Here is a 27,399-nt window from a genome sequence, read left to right as displayed (position 1 = left end):
TCGAAAAGTTGACAGAGCGGAAGTAGGACAGGTACTGAGAGTTTCGGATCAAAACAACTGCTTTAGATGGGTGTTTTTATTTTGTGATGTGCATGTGAGGACAGTGTGAGTGAGGTGAGGGATGGAGGCAGTGCCGCGGATGCCGATGATTTGGTTGGAGCTGAAAGAAGCTGGAGATTTTCACTTCAGTCCCGGAGTTGCTCAGGTGAGTTCGGACAGGTAACACTACTGGACCGGCTGATGAGTTACTGGTTACAGTATGTTCTAGAATGTGTTTTTGATACAGCTGTGTGAAAAATTCCAGCATCCAAATCCACAACACAAACAGGAAGCAGTTAACGCGTTTCCCTGGACTGGGACAGACTGGTTCTGCGTCATAAATACCATTGTGTAGTGTGTTCCAGGAACCAGGTAGTGTCTCACTGGGTGGTGTTCTACTGCATCTCAAACACTTAGAAAATCGTGAAAAAGTTCAGGGTTTTTGTTTCTTTGTGTGATATATATTTTTTTAATCCAAAAAATGTACAACCCCGATTCCAAAAAAGTTAAGACAGGGGCAATAAGAGGCTGGAAAAGTTAAAGGTACAAGAAAGGAACAGCTGGAGGACCAAATTGCAACTCATTAGGTCAATTGGCAATAGGTCATTAACATGACTGGGTATAAAAAGAGCATCTTGGAGTGGCAGCGGCTCTCAGAAGTAAAGATGGGAAGAGGATCACCAATCCCCCTAATTCTGCACCGACAAATAGTGGAGCAATATCAGAAAGGAGTTCGACAGTGTAAAATTGTAAAGAGTTTGAACATATCATCATCTACAGTGCATAATATCATCAAAAGATTCAGAGAATCTGGAAGAATCTCTGTGCGTAAGGGTCAAGGCCGGAAAACCATACTGGGTGCCCGTGATCTTCGGGCCCTTAGACAGCACTGCATCACATACAGGCATGCTTCTGTATTGGAAATCACAAAATGGGCTCAGGAATATTTCCAGAGAACATTATCTGTGAACACAATTCACCGTGCCATCTGCCGTTGCCAGCTAAAACTCTATAGTTCAAAGAAGAAGCCGTATCTAAACATGATCCAGAAGTGCAGACGTCTTCTCTGGGCCAAGGCTCATTTAAAATGGACTGTGGCAAAGTGGAAAACTGTTCTGTGGTCAGACGAATCAAAATTTGAAGTTCTTTATGGAAATCAGGGACGCCGTGTCATTCGGACTAAAGAGGAGAAGGACGGCCCAAGTTGTTATCAGCGCTCAGTTCAGAAGCCTGCATCTCTGATGGTATGGGGTTGCATTAGTGCGTGTGGCATGGGCAGCTTACACATCTGGAAAGACACCATCAATGCTGAAAGGTATATCCAGGTTCTAGAGCAACGTATGCTCCCATCCAGACGATGTCTCTTTCAGGGAAGACCTTGCATTTTCCAACATGACAATGCCAAACCACATACTGCATCAATTACAGCATCATGGCTGCGTAGAAGAAGGGTCCGGGTACTGAACTGGCCAGCCTGCAGTCCAGATCTTTCACCCATAGAAAACATTTGGTGTATCATAAAATGGAAGATACGACAAAAAAGACTTAAGACAGTTAGTTGAACAACTAGAATCCTACATTAGACAAGAATGGGTTAACGTTCCTATCCCTAAACTTGAGCAACTTGTCTCCTCAGTCCCCAGACGTTTACAGACTGTTGTAAAGAGAAAAGGGGATGTCTCACAGTGGTAAACATGGCCTTGTCCCAACTTTTTTGAGATGTGGTGTTGTCATGAAATTTAAAATCACCTAATTTTTCTCTTTAAATGATGCACTTTCTCAGTTTAAACATTTGATATGTCATCTATGTTCTATTCTGAATAAAATATGGAATTTTGCAGACTTCCACATCATTGCATTCTGTTATGATTTACAATTTGTACTTTGTCCCAACTTTTTTGGAATCGGGGTTGTAAACTTCCACATATTCTGTATTCATTACACATATATAGCGAAGTATTGCAAGCCTTTTTGTTGTAATTTCGCCGATTATGGCTTATAGCTCATGTTTGCCATAGTGATGGATAGCTTTACGGACGAAGCGAGGCAAGAGTCACCGTGGAACATGATGTTTACGGATGATCTTGCGATATGTGGTGAAAGTAGAAAGGAGGTTGAGTTGGGTTTGGAGAGATGAAGGTATACATCGGAATGAAGGTGAGCAGTAGCAAAACAGAATACATGTGCACCAGTGAGAATGGGGATGAGAGTGTAGTGAAGATGCAAGGAGTAGACGTAAAGAAAGTTGGTGAATTCAAGTACCTGTGCAGGAAAATGGGGGCCGCGATAGTGAGGTGAGAAAGCGAGTGCAGGCAGGGTGGAGCAGTTGGAGAAGGATTTCGGGAGTCATTTGTGATAGGAAAGTCCCAGCCAAAGTGAAAGGTAAGATGGAGAAGACAGTAGTGAGACCAGCCGTGATGTATGGATTGGAGACCGTACCCTTAATGAAGAGACAGGAGGCAAAGTTGGAGGTGGCGAAGTTGAGGATGTTAAGGTTTGCGATGGGAGTCACGAGGTTGGACAGGATAAGGAACGAGCACATCAGAGGGACAGCACATGTGGAGAGCTTGGGAATTAAGCTAAGAGAGATGAGACTGAGATGGTATGGGCACATCCTGAGAAGAGATGCAGAGCATGTTGGATGGAGCTGCCAGGCAGATGAAAACGAGGAAGGCCAAAGAGGAGATACATGGATGTGGTAAGAGAAGACATGAAAGTGGCAGGTGTGGTAGAGAAGGATGCGGAAGACAGGGAGCGATGGAGACGAAAGATCTGCTGTGGCGACCCCTAATCGGGAGCAGCCAAAAGAAGAAGATGGCTTATAGCTCATGAAAATCAGAACTTCAGTATCTCAAATTATTAGAATATTTCCCAAGATCAATCAAAAAAGGATTTACAATACAGAAATGTCCAACTTCTTAAAAGCATGTTCATGTACTCGATCAACTCAATACTTGGTAGAGGCTCCTTTACCACAAATTACTGCATCAATGCGGCATGGCATGGAGGCGATCAGCCTGTGGCACTGCTGAGGTGTTATTGAAGCCTAGGTTCCTTTGATAGTGGCCTTCAACTCGTCTGTGTTTTTGGGTCGGGTGTTTCTCATCTTCCTCTTGACAATAGCCCAGAGATTCTCTATGGGGTTCAGGTCAGGAGAGTTGACTAGCCAGTCAAGCGCAGTAATATCATGGTTAGCAAACCACTTGGTAGTAGTTTTGGCACTGTGATCAGGTGCGAAGTCCTGCTGGAAAAGGAAATTGGTATTTCCATAAAGCTTGTCAGTAGATGGAAGCATGAAGTGCTGTAAAGTCTCCTGGTAGGTGCTGCATTGACTTTGGACTTGATAAAACACAGTGAACCAACACCAGCAGATGACATGGCACTGAAAATCATCACAGACTGCGGAAACTTCACACTGGACTTCAACCACCTTGGATTCTGTCCCTCTCCGCTCTTCCTCCAGACTCTAGAGCTTTAATTTCCAAATGAAATGTAAAATTTACTTTCATCTGAAAAGAGGATTTTGGACCACTGAGCAACAGTCCAGTTCTTTGTCCCCTTAGCCCAGGTAAGATGCTTCTGACATTGTCTCTGGTTCAAGAGTGGCTTGATATTAGGAATGCGACAGTTGTAGCCCCTTTCCTGAAGACGTCTCTGTGTAGTGGCTCTTGATGCATTGACACCAGCCTCAGTCCACTCCTTGTGAAGCTCTCCCAAGTTCTTGAATCAACTTTTCTTGGCAATCCTGTCAAGGCTATAGCCATCCCTGTTGCTTGTGCACCTTTTCCAGCCAGCCTTTTCAGCAATGACCTTCTGTGGCTTACCCTCCTTGTGGATGGTGTTGATGATCATCTTCTGGACAACTGTCAAGTCAGCAGTCTTCCCCATGATTGTGGTTGCGTATGGCCCTGGTGATTCTTTTGGTCCCAATTATGTTGCACAAGGGGTAAAATAGAAACATCCTTGTATGTACCCAGTACTATACTTTTTGATTTCCTAATACCCTAAAGTTCACAAATCACAGGGAGTGAGAGCTTACTGGGACCTAGTGCACGTTATCCAGGCATCTGAATGAAGCAACAAGAAGGCTGTTCTGCTTCAAATAAGAAGATGGTATATACTCAATGTTTCTAAAATTCACCTTACCTAGGTTCGTCAATGATCCAAGCAAGGTAAACACACTTTCTTTGTGGCAAAACTTGAAAATTTCAGCAGAATTGGAACACTGGTTACAGAGGCAATTGAAATTCTGTATGTGACATAAATGTTTATGGAAAATGGTCAAATGAAATTTGGCCAAATGGCACATCTTAAAATTCTCAGCATTTCAGAAGTCTGTGTTATCTATCTATCTATCTATCTATCTATCTATCTATCTATCTATCTATCTATCTATCTATCTAAAATTTTACTCGAACTTGAAATGAAATTTTTTTTTTTGGCACTATAGGCCACAATTATCAAAATTAAGATGGAGCAGTTCTTGAAACATTTTAGTTTACATGTAATGAGTCTAGAATATATTAAATTTTCACTTTCTTAAATAACTGATGGAAACATTGAACTTTTTCATGATATTCTCAATGTTTGAGATATATTAGTACTAGTATGGAGCACTATGCAGTGTTGTAGTGTGCTGCTCGATCCACTTATCACTCCATCACTGCTTAGTTTTTAGGCCTCGATGTTCACCTGCTCTAAACACAACTACTTTCATCACTGCATGCCAGGTTTAATATGCTTCATCTCCATTAAGTACCAGTGACTTACTGTAGCCCACATTTCCCTAACAGTTATGTTTCCCTGTCATAAGTCGTTCGTACTTACAATCAGTATGATGGTATAAGTTCAGGGTAAGGTTGGCTGGATCTACCACAACCTGATAAGTAATCATTCCAGCCTGGGGAGCATGATCAGAAATTGGCGTTCTTTTCACAATCTCAATGCCGTCTTTCCTCCACATACAGCTTTAGACATCCTAAAATTTCTCATATCACAATCGACTGCCACGAGTGTCAGTAAAATACTCGGTTTTCCAGTGTACTGTACTGTTCATGTGCCCTTTGTTCACAGTACATTAAGAGGAACTATGGTGAAAGCCCAGAGAACTACAGTGAAGTGCTGAGAAAACTTGAACAGCTTCGTCAGGTGAGTTTAATGTGTTTTAATTAAATGTTGTAACACACCATATATTTGTTTTACACTTAATACTGTCTAATCTTGTCTATAGGCTCAGCAGGTTTACCTTTTCATGTAAGGGTGGGCAATCTGGCAAAAATATCATATGTTCCACCATTTTACTGAAAAAGCAACCAAACTAATTAATTTCCCCAGTGAATAAATACAAGGAAGCATCACGTCAAAGAAAAAGGATAACTGGCACACCTTTGGTCAAAGTACCTTTGCAAAAAAAAACTTAATAAAGTTCATGTTCCAACTTAATATAAACAAATTATTTCTAATTAAAAGCAATCAAGCTTGGACAGTATATGTAAAAATGTTAAATAAAAATATACTGTCAGTCTATGAACGTTTCAGTATTTAAAAGTTCAGTAAATGGAAAAGTGATTGACAGGTGAGTGAGGGTTTAAATACTGAATACGTTCGCAGAGTTGGTTTTACATTTATTTCACTTTTTGTGTGTGTGTGCTTTTAATTGCATATTGTACAATTGTGTACAGCTGAGGAACGGCAGGGAGAGGAAAATAGTTGTGAGGAGAATCGGTGATTTTTCAGAAGTTATAAATGGTTAAATCTCTCATTTGCGTTGTTTTGATGGGTATTATATCCTTTCATCAGGTAAAATGTCACCGCATCAGTGATCTCTTTCCGACATACCTGTTTTCTCCTGAGGAATGCCTCTTCAGCAGTGTTTCTGGCTTCAGTGCTGTTCACATGCACTCCGTGTTATCGGTCTCTCAGCACATTCTTTAGTGCGTGTTCTTTTGAGTTGGTTAATCTTGCAAACGGCTATTGTTTACGCCATGTCTGTTGTGTAAAGTGGCCAATGTACAATGGTGCTTGAAAGTTTCTGAACCCTTTAGAATTTTTTATATTTCTGCATAAATATGACCTAAAACATCAGATTTTCACACAAGTACTAAAAGTAGATAAAGAGAACCCAGTTAAACAAATGAGACAAAAATATTATACTTTTATTTATTGAGGAAAATGATCCAATATTGCATATCTATGAGTGGCAAAAGTATGTGAACCTTTGCTTTCAGTATCTGGTGTGACCCCCTTGTGCAGCAATAACTGCAACTAAATGTTTCTGGTAACTGTTGATCAGTCCTGCACACCGGCTTGGAGGAATTTTAGCCCATTCCTCCATACAGTACAGCTTCAACTCTGGGATGTTGGTGGGTTTCCTCACATGCACTGCTCGCTTCAGGTCCTTCCACAACATTTCCATTGGATTAAGATCAGGACTTTGACTTGGGCATTCCAAAACATTAACTTTTATTCTTCTTTAACCATTCTTTGGTGGAACAACTTGTGTGCTTAGGGTCATTGTCTTGCTGCATGACCCACCTTCTCTTGAGATTCAGTTCATGGATAGATGTCCTGACATTTTCCTTTAGAATTCGCTGGTATAATTCAGAATTCATTGTTCCAGCAATGATGGCAAGCCGTCCTGGCCCAGATGCAGCAAAACAGGCCCAACCATGATACTACCACCACCATGTTTCACAGATGGGATAAGGTTCTTATGCTGGAATGCAGTGTTTTCCTTTCTCCAAACATAACGCTTCTCATTTAAACCAAAAAGTTCTATTTTGGTCTCATCCATCCACAGAACATTTTTCCAATAGCCTTCTGGCTTGTCCACATGATCTTTAGCAAACTGCAGACGAGCAGCAATGTTCTTTTTGGAGAACAGTGGCTTTCTCCTTGCAGCCCTGCCATGCACACCATTGTTGTTCAGTGTTCTCCTGATGGTGGACTCATGAACATTAGCCAATGTGAGAGAGGCCTTCAGTTGCTTAGAAGTTACCCTGGGGTCTTTTGTGACCTCGCCGACTATTACACGCCTTGCTCTTGGAGTGATCTTTGTTGGTCGACCACTCCTGGGGAGGGTAACAATGGTCTTGAATTTCCTCCATTTGTACACCATCTGTCTGACTGTGGATTGGTGGAGTCCAAACTCTTTAGAGATGGTTTTGTAACCTTTTCCAGCCTGATGAGCATCAACAACGCTTTTTCTGAGGTCCTCAGAAATCTCCTTTGTTTGTGCCATGATACACTTCCACAAATGTGTTGTGAAGCTCAGACTTTGATAGATCCCTGTTCTTTAAATAAAAGAGGGTGCCCACTCACACCTGATTGTCATCCCATTGATTGAAAACACCTGACTCTAATTTCACCTTCAAATTAACTGCTAATCGTAGAGGTTCACGTACTTTTGCCACTCACAGATATGTAATATTGGATCATTTTCCTCAATAAATAAATGAACAAGTATAATATTTTTGTCTCATTTGTTTAACTGGGTTCTCTTTATCTACTTTTAGGACTTGTGTGAAAATCTGATGATGTTTTAGGTCATATTTATGCAGAAATATAGAAAATTCCAAAGGGTTCACAAACTTTAAAGCACCACTGTAGGCAGCCTACAGTTCACCATGAGATTTCTGTGGATGGTCCCAAATGGACACACTAAGCCCATGTTAACATTAGACCGTATCAGCGGATCATCAGATTAACGTTTTTAAAATGATTAGTGTGCACACAGCAACACCAATACACGATTTGCGTGCACACAGCAATACCAATACACGGATACGCTCGGCTCCGCAGGCATCCTGCGCTCCAAATCACTCCGCCCTGAACAGCGAGTGTTCTCTGGAGGGTGCGCACTCCGGCCTTGCGCAGCTCACAGAGCACGCGAGTGAAGTGAACAAGCTGTGATTCGGGACTGAGCCGCTGTGTGTGTGATCCCAGCGCATATCACTTACCACTTGCAAGTGGAAGGATGGCAAGCCTAAAGACAATCATAACTACACAATGGGCAGTATTTGCATCAGTATTTGCAGTATTTTCATACTTTTATACTCTTTAATGAAAGGTGATACAAGGCGGAAGTCCGCGCCGTTTTTCAGCAGTCGCGTCACATGACCAACGCCAGCGAATCAGGAAGGTGGATGTCACAGTGACGTTGTCCAATGAGACGCCAGCTAGAGCTCAGCACAGCGTATCCGCGTATTCTGAATGTTTACACAGCACCAGAGCTGACACGATCTGGATTGAATACGTAGACGCTGGCGGATTCCCGTTTCCAGGCGGTTTAATGTAAACGGACAGTGCATCCGCGAAGAAAATGAGACAGATATGGTCTAATGTAAACGTAGCCTTAAGGTGGATGTGGATGTTCTTCCTTGAGTTGCTTAAAGAATGCAGTTGTTAAGAACAGTTTCTACTCAAGAACAGTTGACACCTTCAGTTTCACATGATGTCTAAGGCTGCATAAGCGAAGAAACTGCCTACCTTTAGCTATTATTTGTTTGTGTCTGTAAGAAAGTGTCAGGTACATTAGTGAATAGACTAAAGTCTCATTCAGAAAATATCTTGGGATGCTATGTCTGAGTGTCTTCAGCGCAACTGACAAAATGTGTAGTATGCATGTGCTCTCTCTGTAAAACAGATCATGGGGGATTTTAATCATCACAATCTAAACTCATCACACCATCCCCTCCAAAAGTATTGGAATAGTCAGCTCTCTGGTCTTCATGATGGTTTATCCTTTATAACAAGAAGTCCAGTCTTCACAGGTGAAAGCCAGAGCTCAAACCAAGAGTAGACATTTGGAGCTGTTAATCTTTTAAACAGTCAATCTAACAGGGTACCATCTGGACAACAAGAAACAGCTGCCAGGCGTGTGTTCCAATATTTTTGATCATTTGAAAAATTGGTAGGTTTAAAAAAAAAAAAAGTGTCATGTTCTAAGTTGTTTAACAAATTTACATGTACATATTAGGAAGTGGAAGCTAAAATTCTGATTTATTGTCTCATATTCATCTTTGAATCTCAAACCCAAATGTCTTCAGTGTAGAGCAAGAGACACTAGAACTGACCTTGCTGTTTCATTACTTTTGGAGAGGGCTGTGTATTGCTCACTCCTAGTCTTCTCAAGTGTGCCCATGTTTAATAAAGCAGTGATTTTTTGAGCCCCATTAGGATCTGAGAGTAAGCAGTTCATAAGTTCATTCACTCACTCCCTCACTTCCTCATTCGTTTTTCTCGTATGTCAGCCGTAGATTTTACTGCAGATTTGTTAGTTAGCTCAGGAGAGCTACCCAGGATAGACGTCGAGGACATAGAGCAGTTCCACCCAACCATTCATACACATGGGCAATTTAGAGTAGCCAGTTAGCCTAACTGCATGTCTTTGGATTGTGGGGGAAACTGGAGCACACAGAAAACCCATGCAAACACAGGGAGAACATGCAAACTCCACACCCCTAACTCCGTAGACCATGAGGTTCAAACCCGGAACCTTCTCAGTGTGAGGTGACCGTGCTAACCACTGCATCACCGTGCCGCCATTTACAGATTCCCACATTCATGAGACCCTACAGTGAACTCTCGTACCTTGTGGATGGGAACATTGCCATCCTGGAAGAGATTACTCCCATTAGGATAGAAATGTTTCATTATATAATAGAGCTGATCAAACTCTTCCCTCAAAGAGAAAAAGTGACCACAAACCATCACAACAAAATCTCCCTTTACAGCATAACGGATCCTTTTTATTTGAAATCTGTTAAAGAGCACGTCTGAGCTGGTATATCACTTGACCTATAGTGCATTAATATTATAGTAATGATCACATGGTGGTGGCGAAGTGTGCGTCGTTATTCTCTCTCTCTCTCTCTCTCTCTCTCTCTCTCTCTCTCTAACCTAGAATGTAGTAAATGTCCCAAGGGACTTTGAGGGCTGCAACACACTAAGAAAATACTTTGGACAGCTGTACTTCCTGCAGAGTCGTGTTCCAATGGCAAAGGGACAGGAGGCAGCTGCACCGGTGACATGGCAAGTCAAATAAGAAAAAGAAATTAATTGCGAGAATGTCATGTCTGTCTGTCTGCTGTCCATTGCCTTCATTATGAATGTTCTATCCCATAGTGTTGCCCTTTTCCTTTACTGTTGCTCTTTCTGTTGTTCTTCACAGGATTGACATCTTTTCAGGAAAGCAAGTCACTCATGAAGACATCAGCTATGAGCAGGCCTGTGTCCTTTATAACCTTGGTGAGACACACGTACGTCTACGTGTTCTGTCGCACACCTCCGGGTGGGGAACAGACCACAAACTGATGGGTTTTGTTTTGTTTCCCCCCCCTTGAAGGTGCTTTACATTCTTATCTGGGAGCCATGGATAATCGAGTCTCTGAAGAAGTGAGAAAACACACACACACACACACACAGTCTGATCCTTTCCCCAATTAAAGTTGGGCTCAATGAGTAATTCTGGAAGGAAGATAGTTAGGTTTCAGTTTTTATCCCCTGCTGGCTGAAAGGCCTGAAGGGGGGATTATGTTGTGGTGATTTCCGTCTGCCCGTCCGTCCCAGGAAGGGTGCTCACCTTCTGAAATCAACTCCTCTCGCAGTTTTTGGAGGAATTTCACGAAACTTGGCAAAAGGCATTGTTGTATGTCAGTAGTACACATATTGTAATTTTGTTTAATTTGGTCGCATTTTACCAGAGTTGTGGCCCTTGATTAACAACCTTGTACTTTCACAATTTCATGAAGGTGCGCTCGCCTTCTGACATCAACTCCTCTCACAATTTTTGAACGAATTTCTCGAAGCTTGGCAAAAGGCCTTGTTATATGACGGTAATACGCATATTGCGATTTAATTTTGTTTGTGAAAATTTGACCAGAGTTTTGACCCTTGATTAAATAACTTGTACTTTGACAATTTCATGAGGGTGTACGTTCTTCTGAAATCAACTCCTCTCACAATTTGTGGAGGAATTTCACCAAACTTGGCAGGAGGCTTTGTTATATGACAGTTATACACATATTGAAATTTCATTTAATTTGGGCAAACTTTACCAGAGTTATGCCCTTGATTATTAACAAACTTGTACTTTGGCAATTTCATCAAGGTACGCTTGCTTTCTGAAATCAACTTCCCTCACAATTTTTATTCCCCGCTGGCTGAAAGGCCCGAAGGGGGATTATGTCATTGGCAGTGTCTGTCCCGGGAAGGATGCTCCACCTTCTGAAATCAACTCCTCTCTCGATTTTCGAGAGAGAGGAAGAGTTTCAAGAAACTTGACAGGATTCTTTGTTATATGTCAGCAATACGCATATTGCAATTTCATTCAGTTCAGTCACGTTTTACCAGAGTCATGGCATAATTGCTAGCAGGGGATGTTGTGCTCTCAGAGCAGTCTTGTTTTAAAGGAACAGTCCACCATACTTCCATAATGAAATATGCTCTTATCTGAATTGAGACGAGCTGCTCCGTACCTGTCCGAGCTTTGCGCGACCTCCCAGTCAGTCAGACGCAGTCAGACGCGCTGTCACTCCTGTTAGCAATGTAGCTAGGCTCAGCATGGCCAATGGTATTTTTTGGGGCTGTAGTTAGATGCGACCAAACTCTTCCGCGTTTTTCCTGTTTACATAGGTTTATATGACCAGTGATATGAAACAAGTTCAGTTAGACTATTGAAACGTAGCGATTTTCTATGCTATGGAAAGTCCGCACTATAATGACAGGCGTACTAACACCTTCTGCGCGCTTCGACAGCGCGTTGATACGGAGCTCAGATATCAATGCGCTGCCGAAGCGCGCAGAAGGTGTTAATACGCCTGTCATTATAGTGCGGACTTTCCATAGCATAGAAAATCGCTACGTTTCAATTTGTGTAACTGAACTTATTTCACATCACTGGTCATATAAACCTATGTAAACAGGAAAAACGCGGAAGAGTTTGGTCGCATCTAACTACAGCCCCAAAAAATACCATTGGCCATACTGAGCCTAGCTGCATTGCTAACAGGAGTGACAGCGCGTCTGACTGCGTCTGACTGACTGGGAGATCGTGCAAAGCTCGGAGAGGTACGGAGCAGCTCGTCTCAATTCAGATAAGAGCATATTTCATTATGGAAGTACGGTGGACTGTTCCTTTAACACAGTTGAAAGAAAATCACTGACTGTACCTTTAAGGGGCAACAAGTGTAACACTGTCACCTTTTCGTTTTGCCTTTCCACTGATCAAATGGAAGTGAACTATACATTATAGGTGTAGGTACCTTCTGCACCTAGCTGTGTGTATTTTCTCACTCAGGTGTGTGTTTTGTAGGGGATGAAGACGTCCTGCACTCATTTCCAGTGCGCTGCAGGAGCATTCGCGCACATCCGAGATCATTACAACTCTGCCTACAGCTCTGATCTCAGCCACCAAGCATTGTCCATCAACATCAGTCTCATGCTTGTGAGGAACATGCACAAAATTTAAAACTCATAATATTATTGCAATATATTTTAGGTATTATTAAATCTAACCCTAGTTAATTGCTCTCTTTTATCCGGTTGTGTGTCTTGATAGGGTCAGGCTCAGGAGTGCCTCCTAGAAAAAACACTGTTGGACAACAGGAAGAGCTTCTTGACCGCACGCGTTTGCGCCCAGGTGCGAGAGCGTGTTGACGTTTCTTGTGTATATTTGTGTGTCTGTTCCTCTTTGGGTGGCTCTCTCACTCTCTCGACACCTTTCTGCCTGCAGGTGTGTGACTACTACAGGGAGTGTATACGAGTGTTGGAGAGCTCAGACTGTGTGTCTGGGAAAAAGGAGTGGAGGAAACTCCTCTGTATGAAAGTCAGCTATTTCAGTGCAATTACACACGTGAGTGGGAGTAACACCTCTAACATTTTTCACAAGTTGTTTAAAAAAAAAAAAAAACGCACTGTGTATTAAATGCGGTGAGCCATGGAGTTGTTTTTGCTCTTATAGCTACACATGGGCAAGCACTCTGAGGAGCAGCAGAAGTACGGTGAAGCTGTAAGTGTTGTTTATTTGTAAGTCAAGACAACAAAAACAAAATTATCGTTCACAGAGTTAGCTTTGTAACGTGTCTTTTCAGTAATTTGAATACGATCTTTTTACCATGCATATCTATATATTATTTTCTTTATGATTTTATATGAGAGATTTGGGTAAGGCTGAGAATTTAAGAGCATAACATTGAGTGTTTATTAAATACGTGAAAATATTTATTTACTTACTTACGGTAATTTACTTACTTACACCCCCCCCATCCCCTCCCCAATAGGTTGCGTACTTCCAAAGCTCTCTACACAAACTTAATGAAGCTATTAAGCTAAGCAAGGTAAGATCACTTCATCACAAAAATACTTTCCACGTCCATTTTTTGCACGATCAACATGAGCTTTTCTGCTGCAGGGTCAGCCGGACTCGGTACAGGAAGCTCTGAAATTCACCATGGACATCATTGGTGGAAAGTAAGATTTGTACGGTATATGAACCCATGTATAACGATCACAAAAGGGAAAGGTTTTTTTTGTACATCAGAGATGATGATTTGTAAGTTTAAGATGTCGCTCTTCTTTGCGTCTGTTGCTGTAGATTTAACTCCACCAAGAAGGACAACGACTTTATCTACCATGAATCGGTTCCCAGTCTGGACACACTGGCTGCAGTGAAAGGTAGATCAGAGATTACTGCTTATTAAAATTTTTATTAAACTTAGTGCTGATGACACGTTTTTGACATCTTTGGCGATGTTTTATAACATAAAAAGTAATTCCCGATGATCCATATATTAATTCACGAAGGCGCCTATTTTACAAGTTATGATAAAAAACGCGGCTATTTGGGCAAATTTGACGGGGCTGCAGCACCCAGGAGACGGAGGAGGAGGAGGAGCTATATGACGTCAGCGAAAGAACCTTCCTCTTAACTTACCAGTTTGTTGTTGATGCGACAGGTGTTCAGTTTGTCATTATTATTATTATTATTATTATTATTATTATTATTATACATTTTATATTAGTTATTATGCCTTCGCATTGTGTTGCTTTTGCTCCAAAACCCACAAGGATGGGGTAAGTTTATTCAAGTTTCCCAGAGATCCCGAGCTGCATGCGAAGTGGGTGAGGCAAGTCAGGCGCACTCATGACAAGTGGGAGCCCTCACCAACATCCGTCCTGTGCTCTGAACACTTCGATTTGGATTGTTTTGACACCCTTCCCAGCTTAAAAGAATCTCTTGGGTGTGCAGTTCAGCACAAACGTGTGTTACTACCATCAGCAGTGCCTACACAGTGTTGCCAGATTGGGAGGTTTCCCGCCCAGTTGGGCGGTTTCAAGTGCATTTTGGTGGGTTTTGAACATATTTTGGGCTGGAAAATGTCAGCAGTATGTGTTGCCAGATACCGCTGAAGTTTTCCAGCCCAAAATATGCTCAAAACCCACGAAAATGCACTTGAAACCGCCCAACTGGGCGGGAATCCTCCCAATCTGGCAACACTGCCAGTATTCCGGAGGGGGTCTACTAATAGCTATGCCGGATCCAAAGACAGTCCTCCTGTCAGAACATGTGTTGTGAAACGACATAAGATAAAGGTACGTAGAGCTATAGATTCTACATGATAATCATAAATGTAATCATAAAGTCGGCGTGATATCAGTCATGTATTTGCTTGTGAAAGCTTGCGGCTTTCATGTAACTGCCGCCTAGCAACAAGAGGCAAAGGGTAAAGAGGGTAGACTATCATAGATTCTATTCGGAAGAGATCAACACAATTCTAGACTCCCAGAAGAGGAAGAGCTAGCACTAGAGAGTTCACCGGCGTTTTCATGCGCCATTTCCATTGAGTAGAACCAGAGTAGAACAGCCAGTGAACCACAGCGTGTTCTCCTGCTGACGTCACAACATGGCCGCGAGCCACGGACCCAGTTTTCTTGCGCTGTGCAATTAAAAGTTGGATATTTGCGTAACAACAGCTTCTTTTCACGTAATTATAACAGAAATCTAACATGTTTGCCACGTTGTATAGTTTATTTAAGAAATTGCATAGAGTCATGTTCGTGTCATCAGACCTTTAACTGATACAGACGTGCCCGTTCCGGTGGATATAAAAAGTTTACACACCCCTGTTAAAATTGCAGGTTTTTATAATGTAAAAGCTGAAACCACGATAATCATGTTGGCTCTTTTCTCACCTTTAATGCGATCCAACACATTAAAGACAAAACTTGCAGTAACCTGGTCACATAAGTATGTGCACCTTTTATATAATGGCTCTCAGAGTTAACCAATCACCTTCAAACTCGTGTTCAGTAGTAATTATGATGTACCCGTCATCAATGACATGATCCTGATTAGCCCCAAATATAAGAGCAGCTGTTTTCCTTCACATCATCTGGGTGTTTCATCTGACTGCTGAAGTCTTGGTCCTCAAAGAGCTTACAAAGCATGTGTGGGATCTCAGGAGTAACGTACTACACCGCACAAACAGGAAGTGTAGCGTAATTTCACTGTACATCTTGTGGTGATGCCTGCTGCTCAAGCAAGAGATTTCAGTTATCAAATGTCATGTTGTGTAATTCCACTGTACGCTATTCCATGTGGCTCAAAGTACAAACTCAATATAACATCCACATGCCAACACTTTCCTATGAAACTGGCATTGGTGCACCCTTGGTGCTTGGGCCCGTCAATCGCTGCTTGCAGCTGTAGTCATGGGAAACAGAAAGTGCACCCTCTTTCAGTTCTTTGTTTTTAGTTATTAGGGCCTAAATAATACTTGTGTGGTCCTCAGCAACCTCTATAAACAAACGAGTAACCTTTAGTGACCACAAAAACAACAGGTTTCCATATGCAGTCATTTCTTCCCAAAAAGTAAACCAACATTCAGAAACCAGGTGGGGGAAAAAAGTATGCCCTATAATTCAGTAACATGTAGAACCATCTTCAGCAGCAACAACTTGGAAGTAAATGTTTTCTGCAGGAGTTTATCAGTCTCTCATGTTGTGTTCGAGAAATTTTGTCCAACTCTTCTTTACAACATTGATTCAGTTCATTGATGTTTGAGAACATTCATTTATGCACAGATCCCACCACAGCATCTCAGTGCGGTTGAGATCTGGACTTTGACGTGGCCGTTCCAATACCTTGATTTGTTTCTTCTTTAGCCATTCAGATGTCGATTTGCTGGTGTATTCTGGATCTTGGTCCTGTTGCATGACCCAATTATAGCCGAGTTTAAGCTTCTGGACAGATGGTCTCACATTTGTCTTAAGAATATTCTGCTATAAAGTGACCTCTATTGTTGTCTCAATGACTATATGTTTCCAAGGTCTTGTGGCTGCAGAACAAGACCAAACCATCACCCCTCCATCACCATGCTTTACAGTTGGTATGAGATGTTTGTGGTGATGTGCTCTGTTTGGTTTTCACCAGACATGGCACTGTGCATGATGACCAGACATCTCCACCTTGTCTCTTCAGCCCAAAGGATATTATTCCAGAATATTTTTGGTTTGTTCACATGTAATTTTGCAAACCTAAGTTGTGCTCCATATTCTTTTTGGAGAGAAGGGGCTGTCTCCTAGCCACCCTTCCATGAAAGCCATACTTGTTCAGTCTTTTTCTGATCGTGTTGTCATGAACATAAACAATTAATGTGCTTACAGAGGCCTGTAGGTCACATGCTGTAGCTCTTGTGTTTTTCTTTATATATCTGAACATTAAACACTCTGACCTTGGACTGAGTTTGCTGAGATATTCACTCCTGGTGAGATTGGCAACTGTCTTGAACACTCTTCATTTGTAAAGATGGTGAATTTTAAATTGTTTGGAGATGGCCTTAGAACCCTTCCCAGATTGATGAACAGCAACGATTGCTTCTCTGAGGTCCTGGTTGAGGTCCTTTCTTCTTGGCATGATGTAGACACACACCTAACTGCTCTAGAACACCGAACTGCTTAATGGTCTGCTTTTATAGAGGTCATCACACTTATTAACTAATCTTGTGCATTTCATTAGTAACACCTGCCTGTTAATTACCCTCTTAATGACTGTGGAAGTAAGAAGGGTGTTCTTATTTTCCCCCCTGGATTGTGAATGTTTAACTTTTTTGGGGAACAATGACCACATATTTGCTGTGTTCACATATATACCGGTACGATAGTGGTATAACTGTATCGATACAAAGTATACCGGTACAGTTTAGTGCATCTGTCCACACTAGCGAGAAATGTTTGCGGTTTTCTTTCACGGTAGTTGAAATGCGCGTGCGCGAAACGTTTCCGTGGTTACCGAGTAACTTCCTTCCGAGAATATGGCAGATGAAACGACGTGTGTGTGCTTTTTGTTGTCAATGTATAGTCTGTATTTCTGGTGGTCATTTATTCAGTCGAATTGTATAAAACGCGCGAGGCAGTTGAGAAAGAAACAAAGAAAACGAATCTCCCTTTCTCCCCCCTCACTTTCTCCCTCTTCCCTTCTCTTCCCCTTCCTTTCTCTCCCTTTTCCCCTCTTCCTCCTTTCTTCCTCCCTCTTTCCCCCTCCCTCCCCCCTTTCTTTGCTCCATGTAACTCCACGGTCGTTTCGTTTGCGCATGCGTATTATATTTGTATCGATACAGAACCGCTTTATCTGTCCACACTACAGCGAAGCGCTACAGTACCGATACTGTACCGGTACGAAACCCATACATTTGTGGGTTTCATACCACTACAGTAGCGGTATAGTTGCTAGTGTGGACAGGTGTTGCGGTACGAAAGTAGTATCGTATCGGTACAAAATCCCTAGTGTGGACAGGGTAATTGATATCGTTTGTTTCTTTTAGCTGTTATCAACTAAGGTTATTTGTTTGTTTATAGAAGTTGGAGTGGATCACCCAGTGTTTTGTTTGAAATTTAAAAAAAAAAGTGTGTCAACTGTTGATGACCTTGGGTCCTATTTGTGATCATTTGGCCTCTTTTTGGTGTAGGTGCTCCTCTGGTAAAGCCCCTCCCTGTCACCCCAGTTGACCCCAACACCACTGGTCCTGACCTCTTCTCCAAATTGATTCCTATGGCAGCTCATGAGGCTTCATCAGTTTACAGGTCACTTTCAGAGGATGAATCAAAAGCGTTACCTTTCCTACTCCATCATTTATTTATTTATTTATTTATTTATTTCACCATCAACTGTGAAATATTTTATTTACATAATGGGTTTCATTACTTAGTGCAGTCAGATTATGGTTTTAATTTTGTAGTAAAGACAGAATATACAGTAAGAGCTTTTTAAAAAATTGGTCCTTTCTTTACCAAAATGTGTCTTTTTCTTTTTTTTAGCGAGGAGAAAGCTAAACTGCTTCGTGAAGTGATGGCGAAGATTGATGAGAAGAACCAGATTTTAGAGTAAGGGACTTGAACGCCATGTCTTGATATCTGCACAAGGGAAGGGCCACAGAACAAAGTTATTCTGACTGATCATGATGTAAATCATGCTAAAGCTTTCTGGGAGAGTCACGTGTTCGTGCTCATCGTCATGAAGGAATATTTACTGGAAAAACTGTGTTGGAGGAGGTTATGTTTTTGCCTCCGTTTGTCTGTTCCCAACGTAACTCGAAGAGTAGTGAGCAGTTTTTGATGAAATTTTGAGGAAAGTTGAGCCATCGGCGAAGGAACAATTAATTTAGATTTTGATGCAAATCCAAATATGTGGCTTGGTGGAGGTTTGGCACTACTGAGTGCCCTTCAAGTTGCTATAGAAATTGAGATTTGAGGTGTTTTTTTTTTTTTTTTTTTTTTAAAGTGCTGTGGTTTGAAGATAAAATAAACCATTTGTTATAAACTCCTTACAGTTAGACAACATCAGTATAAGCTTCAGCTGTCGCTGCTCATGTGAAAACCAGTACTGTTCATTTTTAGGCTGTAGTAAAGACAAGCTTTATTTAGTTCCTGTGACCCATATGGATTATTCTAAAACCCTTTGTTTAATTCTTTAGGAGTTTTATGGGCTCACTGAACTGTGATTCAGTGGATTTGGACATGTTCAACTCTGTTCCTTCGGTGGTGTTGGAGAAATGTGCATCACTCAGCGTTCAGCCAGATGCAGTGAGGAGATTAGTGCAAGCCATGCAGGGTGTGTAGAGCATCTACAACACACCACACATATACACACTTGTGAATATTCTTAATGTGTTAGAAATATCTCTGGATTTGTGTTATAGTTACTCACCTGATTATGCCATGATTCACTTTTAGTATATGATCATGTGGCTGTATGTTGCACAGCTTTGTCTGGCGTGTACACTGACGTGGGTTCTTATCTGGAGGAAATACGTAATGCACTGGAGGAGGATGAGGCAGGGGAGAAGACTTTGGAAAATATGGTTGGGAAGAAAGGCTCACCTCCCAGGCCTCCTGAACTAATGGAACTCCAAAAGGAATTCAAGAAATATGAGACCGCACATCAAGTAGCCAGTCAAACCAATACTGAGCTCCACAAAGCCATGAACCAGCACATCCCAAACCTGCGTCTGCTGCAGGGACCACTGGATGAGCTGAGGAAAAGCCTGCCTCAGCCACAACTGAGTCAGGGTGAGTGTGTGTGTGTGTGTGTGTGTGTGTGAGAGAGAGAGAGAGACACACATACACAAAGTAGTATATAATTTTGGTAAGTAGAAAATAAAGCCAGAAGTGTGCCTGCACTCCACGTGCTCAAATAGTATTACAAATTTTTAATGCTAAAAATCATGACAATCATGTGTATGGGTTTTGTTATTGTGGTGTTTTTTTTTTGTTTGTTTTTTGTTTTTTTTGTGCGTGTGGCATGAGAAACTGTCATGTCATAATGCAGATGCATGTCTGCTGGTTTCTGTGAAGTATAGCAGATCTGTCATGGTTTAGTGTCCATCTCAGATGATGGAGTGGATCTGGTCAAAATCAGTAAACTGATCAAGAAAAATATAAACAACAAGAAAAAAACAGCCAAGGAAAAGCTATACAGTATTTACTGCAGAATTGGGCAGTTGTTTATTATTATTATTATTATTATTATTATTGTTAATTTTCTATTCCAGTTATGTTTTTAAGCAAATGCTTTTAAGAATATTTGTACGGTACACTCGCTGGCTACTTTAACACCTGTACACCTGCTCATTTATACAATTATCCAACACCGTGTTGATGAGAGAGGTCAGAGGAAAATGGCCAGACTGGAAATTCTTGACCTGATTTTATGCACTGTGCTGCTGCCATCACATGATTGGCTGATTTCGATAATTGTACTAATAAGTGCAGAGACGAGTGTTGCTATTAAACTGGCCAGTGAGTGTTTATCTGTCTGTGGTTATCGTAGTGTATGTTGCATACATGTTTTGAGTGTGGATGTCTGTGACTCTGTCCTTGTACCTTAGAGGACATGTCATCCTTGCAGACAATGAAACGGATTTGTGGTAAAGTCGATGAGATGCGTAAGCAAAGGATCTTATTTGAGAAGGAACTTCGTGACCTCGTTCAGAAAGATGACATTACAACTATTCTCGTGACCACTGAACGGTCAGAGATAAAGGTATTGTCTGCAGGACCAATTATGTCATTTAATAACTTCTATTTCGCGAGTGCCTTTTGACCAATTCTTGTGACAATGTCTGTCTTAGACCTTGATTGAGGAGCAACTGCAGAAATATGGTCAATTGAAGGGATACATTGATCAGAACCTAACAGCCCAGGATAACATTATTAAAGCTTTGACGGAAGCTAATGTGCTGTGTGCCACCATCCGAAAGACCCTCAGTGTCACACAACAAGAGTATGTGTCTTTGCATTTTATTTGTCATTGGGAATGAATATCCATAGACAAGTTATGGTTGTAACCCACATGGCTTGATCTACAGATGGAACAGCTCTGTACAGTCTATGGTGGCTTCGTACGAAGCATATGAGGACCTGGTGAAAAAGGCAGAGGAAGGTAAAAGTTTCTATCATGACCTGGAAAAAAAGATATCCAATCTTCTGGACAAAGTTAAGACCATCTGCCAGAGCAGAAAAGAGGGGAGAACTGCCTTGTTGGAAAGGTGAGAAAGCCACAGTTAGGATGACGGCACTGGCAGATACTTTCTTGTAGAGTAAAAAGAATACATGTTTAATACATCCATAGAAGATAAAATTAAACTGAGCCTTTTTTCCCCCCACTGCTACGTGTCCATTACTCATTTTGACTGTTTTTATATTTCTGCCTTCTTTTCACAGGGAGGTAGCAAAAGTGCCTCCTCCTAGACCTACTGCTCAGAAACCAGTGCTTGGCAATAAAACCCCAGGTCCTCAAACTGGCACCTCCAGTATGGAGGCTTCTGTTTCTTCCTTTAGCCTTGGACAGGATGTACCCCAGAAACTACACACCCTGCCCCCAGCTATGGCCTTAGCTAGAGGTCCACCACTCCCTAACACTGGTCCCCATGGACCAACCCCCCTCACGTGGCCCCCAGGGGCAGCCAGTCCTCCATTTTCAAACCAGGGAATGCCACAGTACACACCTCCTAAACAACCCCCTTATGGCCAAGTTTCAGGAGTTCCGCAACCAATGGTGCCTATTCAGCCTCCTTCCAGTTATGCTGTGCCTCAACAATTCCAGCCTGGTCCATCCAGAGGCATGACGCCAGTTCCACCACAGATTAACCCTCAAAATGCTTCACAAGTGCCTCATCAGGGCTATATCCCAGCACCCTGGCAGAAATCACCAAATGTACCCTTTCCTATTGTTTCAGCAAATTATCCTATGTCTCCTGAGATGGGACAGCCTGCTGCAAGACCTGGTCTGCCTGGACATGTTCTCATGTGTGGTGGACAGGGTCAGTACATGCAACCTAGCATGCCTCAGTCCTCTTCTGCTCAACAAGTGACTCCAGGAACACAGTACCAAGGTTTCCCCCAACAGCCTGGACATGGTATAACCTCTCAGGCACCTAGGGTTGCCTTTTTTGGGCAAAACCAGCCAACCTCCCATCCTGGGCAGTTCCAGCCTCCAGTGCCACCTCAGAGCCATTCTCAGCCAATCCCAACTACTGCTTACTGGCCTCAATCCCAGCCTGGTTTACCAACTCAGCCAGGGCTTCTCTCGGTTACACAGACTTCCCTTCCTGGGGAAGCTAAAGTACAACCATTTCCTCCTGGTCCTGTAAACCAGTTTTATCCAGGGCAGTCTACACAAAACCAGCCCCAAGCTCAAATGGGTCATGTTCTTCCCTCCATTCCGTCTTCTCAACCTCAACAAGTGCCTGGGTCCTTTCAGAATACTAACAAACAAACACCTATATCACAACCTACCACTCAGGTACCTTTCAGCCAAAATCCCCTGATGCCTTTTACTTACCACTCCTCTGATAACTCTCCTATGCCTCAGAGAATTGCACTACCCGGGGGTAACATGTATTTTCAGGGTGGAACACCTCACAGCCAAGCCCAGCCCCTTCCAGCTCAAAACGTGTCTCAACAGCCCACTACTCCATTTAGTCCCATGTTTCAGGCAGTGAATCCCCTCCAAAACCAAAATATTCCACCTCAGAATACCTCATCTTCTGGACCAATTACTGTCCCAGTCATGGACAATCCAAATCCACCTGCACTTACTGGTATACTTACACCTTCTCCAGCTCACCCCTTACCCTGTAATCAGACTGGGCCTGTCCTGAAGCCTTCATCCTCTGAGAATTCATTCAATATCGCCTTGAATAAAGAGGGATTCCAGCAGATAAATCCATCTCATGGAGTGATGAATCATGGTTGCATTCAAGACAAGATGGATAAACTCAGCATTGGTTCCCAGGGAGAAGCTTCTAACGGTGAAGGAGATAAAGTTAAATAAAATAAGATAAATATAATCCAAGCTGGTGTGATGTCAGCGAATAGCAGTCTCTAATCTTAACCAATCAAATTAGAATATTAAAATGGAATGTGGGACGAACACCAATGAGTCCACAATGTGTAGATCCAGAGCCAATTACAGTGTGAATACAGCTGACAGGACGGGAGAGGTTTTCTCCTTCCGGGAGTGTGAGAAAACGTCAGAGAATTAAGAGAAAGACCACGCAAATTGAAAGACCCACAGGAGTCATGAAAGAGTGCTCTTTTTAGTGATCTGGACTCTCTCTTTGGAAATTACGTAACAATTACAATAGAAAATATTTTGTTTAAGTGCATAAGTGAGTTAATGTTCCACATTATTCCTTATGTAAACCTCTAAGATGAAACATTGGCACGAAATGTTCTGACTGTACTTTAGCTTACTTTCTAAAGATCTATGAATACAGGTTGTATCTACATAAAACACTTAAGGGAGATATATGTTGTGACTATGTAATCTCTTATTCCTGAGCTTTATAATCGCACTATATTATTGATAATAGTTTGTGATGGTAATAATGAAGAGGGTGTGAACTTGGTTACTGGGTTCATTCAGCATTAATTACGATAAGGACACAATGCAATCCAAATTTTGATAGTGATGCATTTACCCTTCTGAGCCTTGATGATCTGTCTAAATATTTCCTTTTAATTTCTCTAAACTTTATTATGAAACAGCCCGTGCACAAATAAAGTTTATGATGTTGCTCTGCCTATTCCTGTACATTGAAAGAGATGTGTGGAAATGATCCAGAATTAGCCAGACTCCACACACTGCCCATACATTGCCACACAAAAGCATGGGGGTGGGTGGGAGATGCTGCTCTGTGTGTGTGTTCGGCTGTTCCTGGGGTTTACTGGAGCTATCCAGATTAAATCAGTGCGCTTCACTGACTTCAGACACAAGAAGAAATTTACATAAACACACACTGCTCCATGTGGCTGAGAGAAATCAAACCCCCATGGCCTCTTTTCTTTTATACAGTTAAATTATAAACTGAAATGTAAATTACACTAAGTGAAGTAATGCACACTGGGAACGAGGTAAATATCTGGAGCTCTAAAACTGGCATTTCCACAATTGTGCAGTAGGTTGAATCCTTGTGGCAAATATATGGAAATGATAAGTTTAAAGGTGCCATAGAATGTAAATCTGTATTTACCTTGGCATAGTTGAAAAAGAAGAGTTCGGAACATGGAACTGACATAACATGAAACTCAAACACTGTCATCTCTTTCAAACACAATCCTGCATATGCATATCAAAGTTCTTCCCATGCCACGAGGCACATTGGGTAGCGCTGATCTCCATTTCTATAGCCCTTGGCCTCTCGCCTATTACATAGCTAAGGTTACATTGGGGGGTTGGTCCTCTGGTAACCATGAGAGTTTGGCTCCCTACTCGCATCTATATTGCGGTGCCTCGCCAGATGATAGTAGGTACCATTTTTACAATATTCTTTGGTATGACCCGACCACAAGTACAACCCCGATTCCAAAAAAGTTGGGACAAAGTACAAATTGCGAATAAAAACGAAATGCAATAATTTACAAATCTCAAAAACTGATATTGTATTCATAATAGAACATAGACAACATATCAAATGTCGAAAGTGAGACATTTTGAAATTTCATGACAGCAACACATCTCAAAAAAGTTGGGACAGGGGCAATAAGAGGCTGGAAAAGTTAAAGGTACAAAAAAGGAACAGCTGGAGGACCAAATTGCAACTCATTAGGTCAGTTGGCAATAGGTCATTAACATGACTGGGTATAAAAAGAGCATCTTGGAGTGGCAGCGGCTCTCAGAAGTAAAGATGGGAAGAGGATCACCAATCCCCCTAATTCTCATCTCATCTCATTATCTCAAGCCGCTTTATCCTGTTCTACAGGGTCGCAGGCAAGCTGGAGCCTATCCCAGCTGACTACGGGCGAAAGGCGGGGTACACCCTGGACAAGTCGCCAGGTCATCACAGGACTGACACATAGACACAGACAACCATTCACACTCACATTCACACCTACGGTCAATTTAGAGTCACCAGTTAACCTAACCTGCATGTCTTTGGACTGTGGGGGAAACCGGAGCACCCAGAGGAAACCCACGCGGACACGGGGAGAACATGCAAACTCCACACAGAAAGGCCCTCGCTGGCCCCGGGGCTCGAACCCAGGACCTTCTTGCTGTGAGGTGACAGCGCTAACCACTACACCACCGTGCCGCCCCCCCCAATTCTGCACCGACAAATAGTGGAGCAATATCAGAAAGGAGTTCGACAGTGTAAAATTGCAAAGAGTTTGAACATATCATCTACAGTGCATAATATCATCAAAAGATTCAGAGAATCTGGAAGAATCTCTGTGCGTAAGGGTCAAGGCCGGAAAACCATACTGGGTGCCCGTGATCTTCAGGCCCTTAGACGGCACTGCATCACATACAGGCATGCTTCTGTATTGGAAATCACAAAATGGGCTCAGGAATATTTCCAAAGAACATTATCTGTGAACACAATTCACCGTGCCATCCGCCGTTGCCAGCTAAAACTCTATAGTTCAAAGAAGAAGCCGTATCTAAACATGATCCAGAAGTGCAGACGTCTTCTCTGGGCCAAGGCTCATTTAAAATGGACTGTGGCAAAGTGGAAAACTGTTCTGTGGTCAGACGAATCAAAATGTGAAGTTCTTTATGGAAATAAGGGACGCCGTGTCATTCGGACTAAAGAGGAGAAGGACGACCCAAGTTGTTATCAGCGCTCAGTTCAGAAGCCTGCATCTCTGATGGTACAGGGTTGCATTAGTGCGTGTGGCATGGGCAGCTTACACATCTGGAAAGACACCATCAATGCTGAAAGGTATATCCAGGTTCTAGAGCAACATATGCTCCCATCCAGATGACGTCTCTTTCAGGGAAGACCTTGCATTTTCCAACATGACAATGCCAAACCACATACTGCATCAATTACAGCATCATGGCTGCGTAGAAGAAGGGTCCGGGTACTGAACTGGCCAGCCTGCAGTCCAGATCTTTCACCCATAGAAAACATTTGGCGCATCATAAAACGGAAGATACAACAAAAAAAAGACCTAAAGCAGTTGAGCAACTAGAATCCTACATTAGACAAGAATGGGTTAACATTCCTATCCCTAAACTTGAGCAACTTGTCTCCTCAGTCCCCAGACGTTTACAGACTGTTGTAAAGAGAAAAGGGGATGTCTCACAGTGGTAAACATGGCCTTGTCCCAACTTTTTTGAGATGTGTTGTTGTCATTACATTTAAAATCACCTAATTTTTCTCTTTAAATGATACATTTTCTCAGTTTAAACATTTGTCATCTATGTTCTATTCTGAATAAAATATGGAATTTTGAAACTTCCACATCATTGCATTCTGTTTTTATTTACAATTTGTCCCAACTTTTTTGGAATCAGGGTTGTAGAACTCATGATCTTCCGGTCAAGAGGCAGACACACTAACCACTAGGCCAACTCACAGTTGCATATGCAAAAGAGGGAGGTGAAACAGGCCAACTCCAAAATCCTGGCATGTTTCATAACAGTTCAGACTCATAAATAATCACACCCCTGAAGTGTGCATACACCAGCCCAAGTTCAAGTTCAGAGGCTATTATTACCATGGACCTGCACAGCTGAAACTTCAACAGTTCTGCAGGTATTGTGAAGAACGAAACAACAATAGTAATTGCATAAATACAACAAGATCAAGTGTGGTTGGTGCACCAGACATTGTTGATATAGACATCCCTACTCTTACAGAAACCTTTTGTTTGGTCTGTGCAGTGTGGCGTCCACATTGTTAGCTCCACAGCCCCATCTCTGTAAACATCAGTGTGCAGCAGCCGTATTATTAGTGAGTGACCAGATATTTGCAAGGAAAATGCTTGGCAAAGAAGGTGGAGCACATTGTAGCCTGGCCTGCAACCCCACTCATCCCTGCTTTCTCTCATGGCACCAGCTTTTGTGTCCTTCCCATTGGCATATCTGGCAACCCTGGCCATCACTGTGCCTATTCTTGGGTTTCAGTCACGTGATTTTTCTTAGAGATTTCACTTCTGGTAAAACTGCTGGTGGTCAAGCAAACCAAAACGGCTGCCGTAGTGCAAACAACTAGCGATAACTTATCAGAGTATGCTCGTAATCTAGAAGCCACTGCTCGCTTTAGATATATTCAGAAGATTGCTATGTGCAATGGAATCGACCCCTACAGTCTGGGAAAGAAGGATTTGTCATACGATCTCAAAAACTACCCTTCAGTTGAGTTCCTTGACATCTCGAACTATCTGGTGTTGCAGACGTCCTTCTACACCGCAAAACAGATGAAAGCGTGGAAGAGTACGGAGGCTTACAACTTTTTTGTAGGTTTCTGGGTAAAGGACCTCGGTATCAAGTCACTGCCGAATGAATCCTGTATTGTTTTTGCCCGTGTAAGTATTTAAGCTTTTCGTTCACGTCTTTACAACGAAGCGCTGCAA

At 42.2% G+C, this 27,399-nt stretch overlaps 1 protein-coding gene across 1 annotated transcript; it reads left to right on the top strand.

The window, feature by feature from the left end:
- On the top strand, positions 1-23,615 carry ptpn23b (protein tyrosine phosphatase, non-receptor type 23, b). The gene is made up of 20 exons (XM_060943200.1): positions 1-205; positions 5,113-5,187; positions 9,944-10,071; positions 10,211-10,287; positions 10,385-10,434; positions 12,353-12,484; positions 12,599-12,679; positions 12,773-12,892; positions 13,001-13,048; positions 13,320-13,376; positions 13,451-13,509; positions 13,634-13,713; positions 18,006-18,120; positions 18,355-18,420; positions 19,011-19,147; positions 19,300-19,605; positions 20,424-20,578; positions 20,667-20,818; positions 20,904-21,083; positions 21,259-23,615. The coding sequence occupies exons 1-20, from the start codon at positions 122-124 to the stop codon at positions 22,868-22,870; spliced, it is 3,714 nt and encodes a 1,237-aa protein (XP_060799183.1). The 5' UTR covers positions 1-121; the 3' UTR covers positions 22,871-23,615.
- Positions 23,616-27,399: the final 3,784 nt, after the last annotated feature.

This window comes from Neoarius graeffei, chromosome 16, assembly GCF_027579695.1.
Source record: "Neoarius graeffei isolate fNeoGra1 chromosome 16, fNeoGra1.pri, whole genome shotgun sequence".
In the NCBI taxonomy this organism is placed as follows: domain Eukaryota; kingdom Metazoa; phylum Chordata; class Actinopteri; order Siluriformes; family Ariidae; genus Neoarius; species Neoarius graeffei.
Note: the sequence above shows the minus strand (reverse complement) of the source record. Positions and strands in the feature narration are given on the sequence as shown.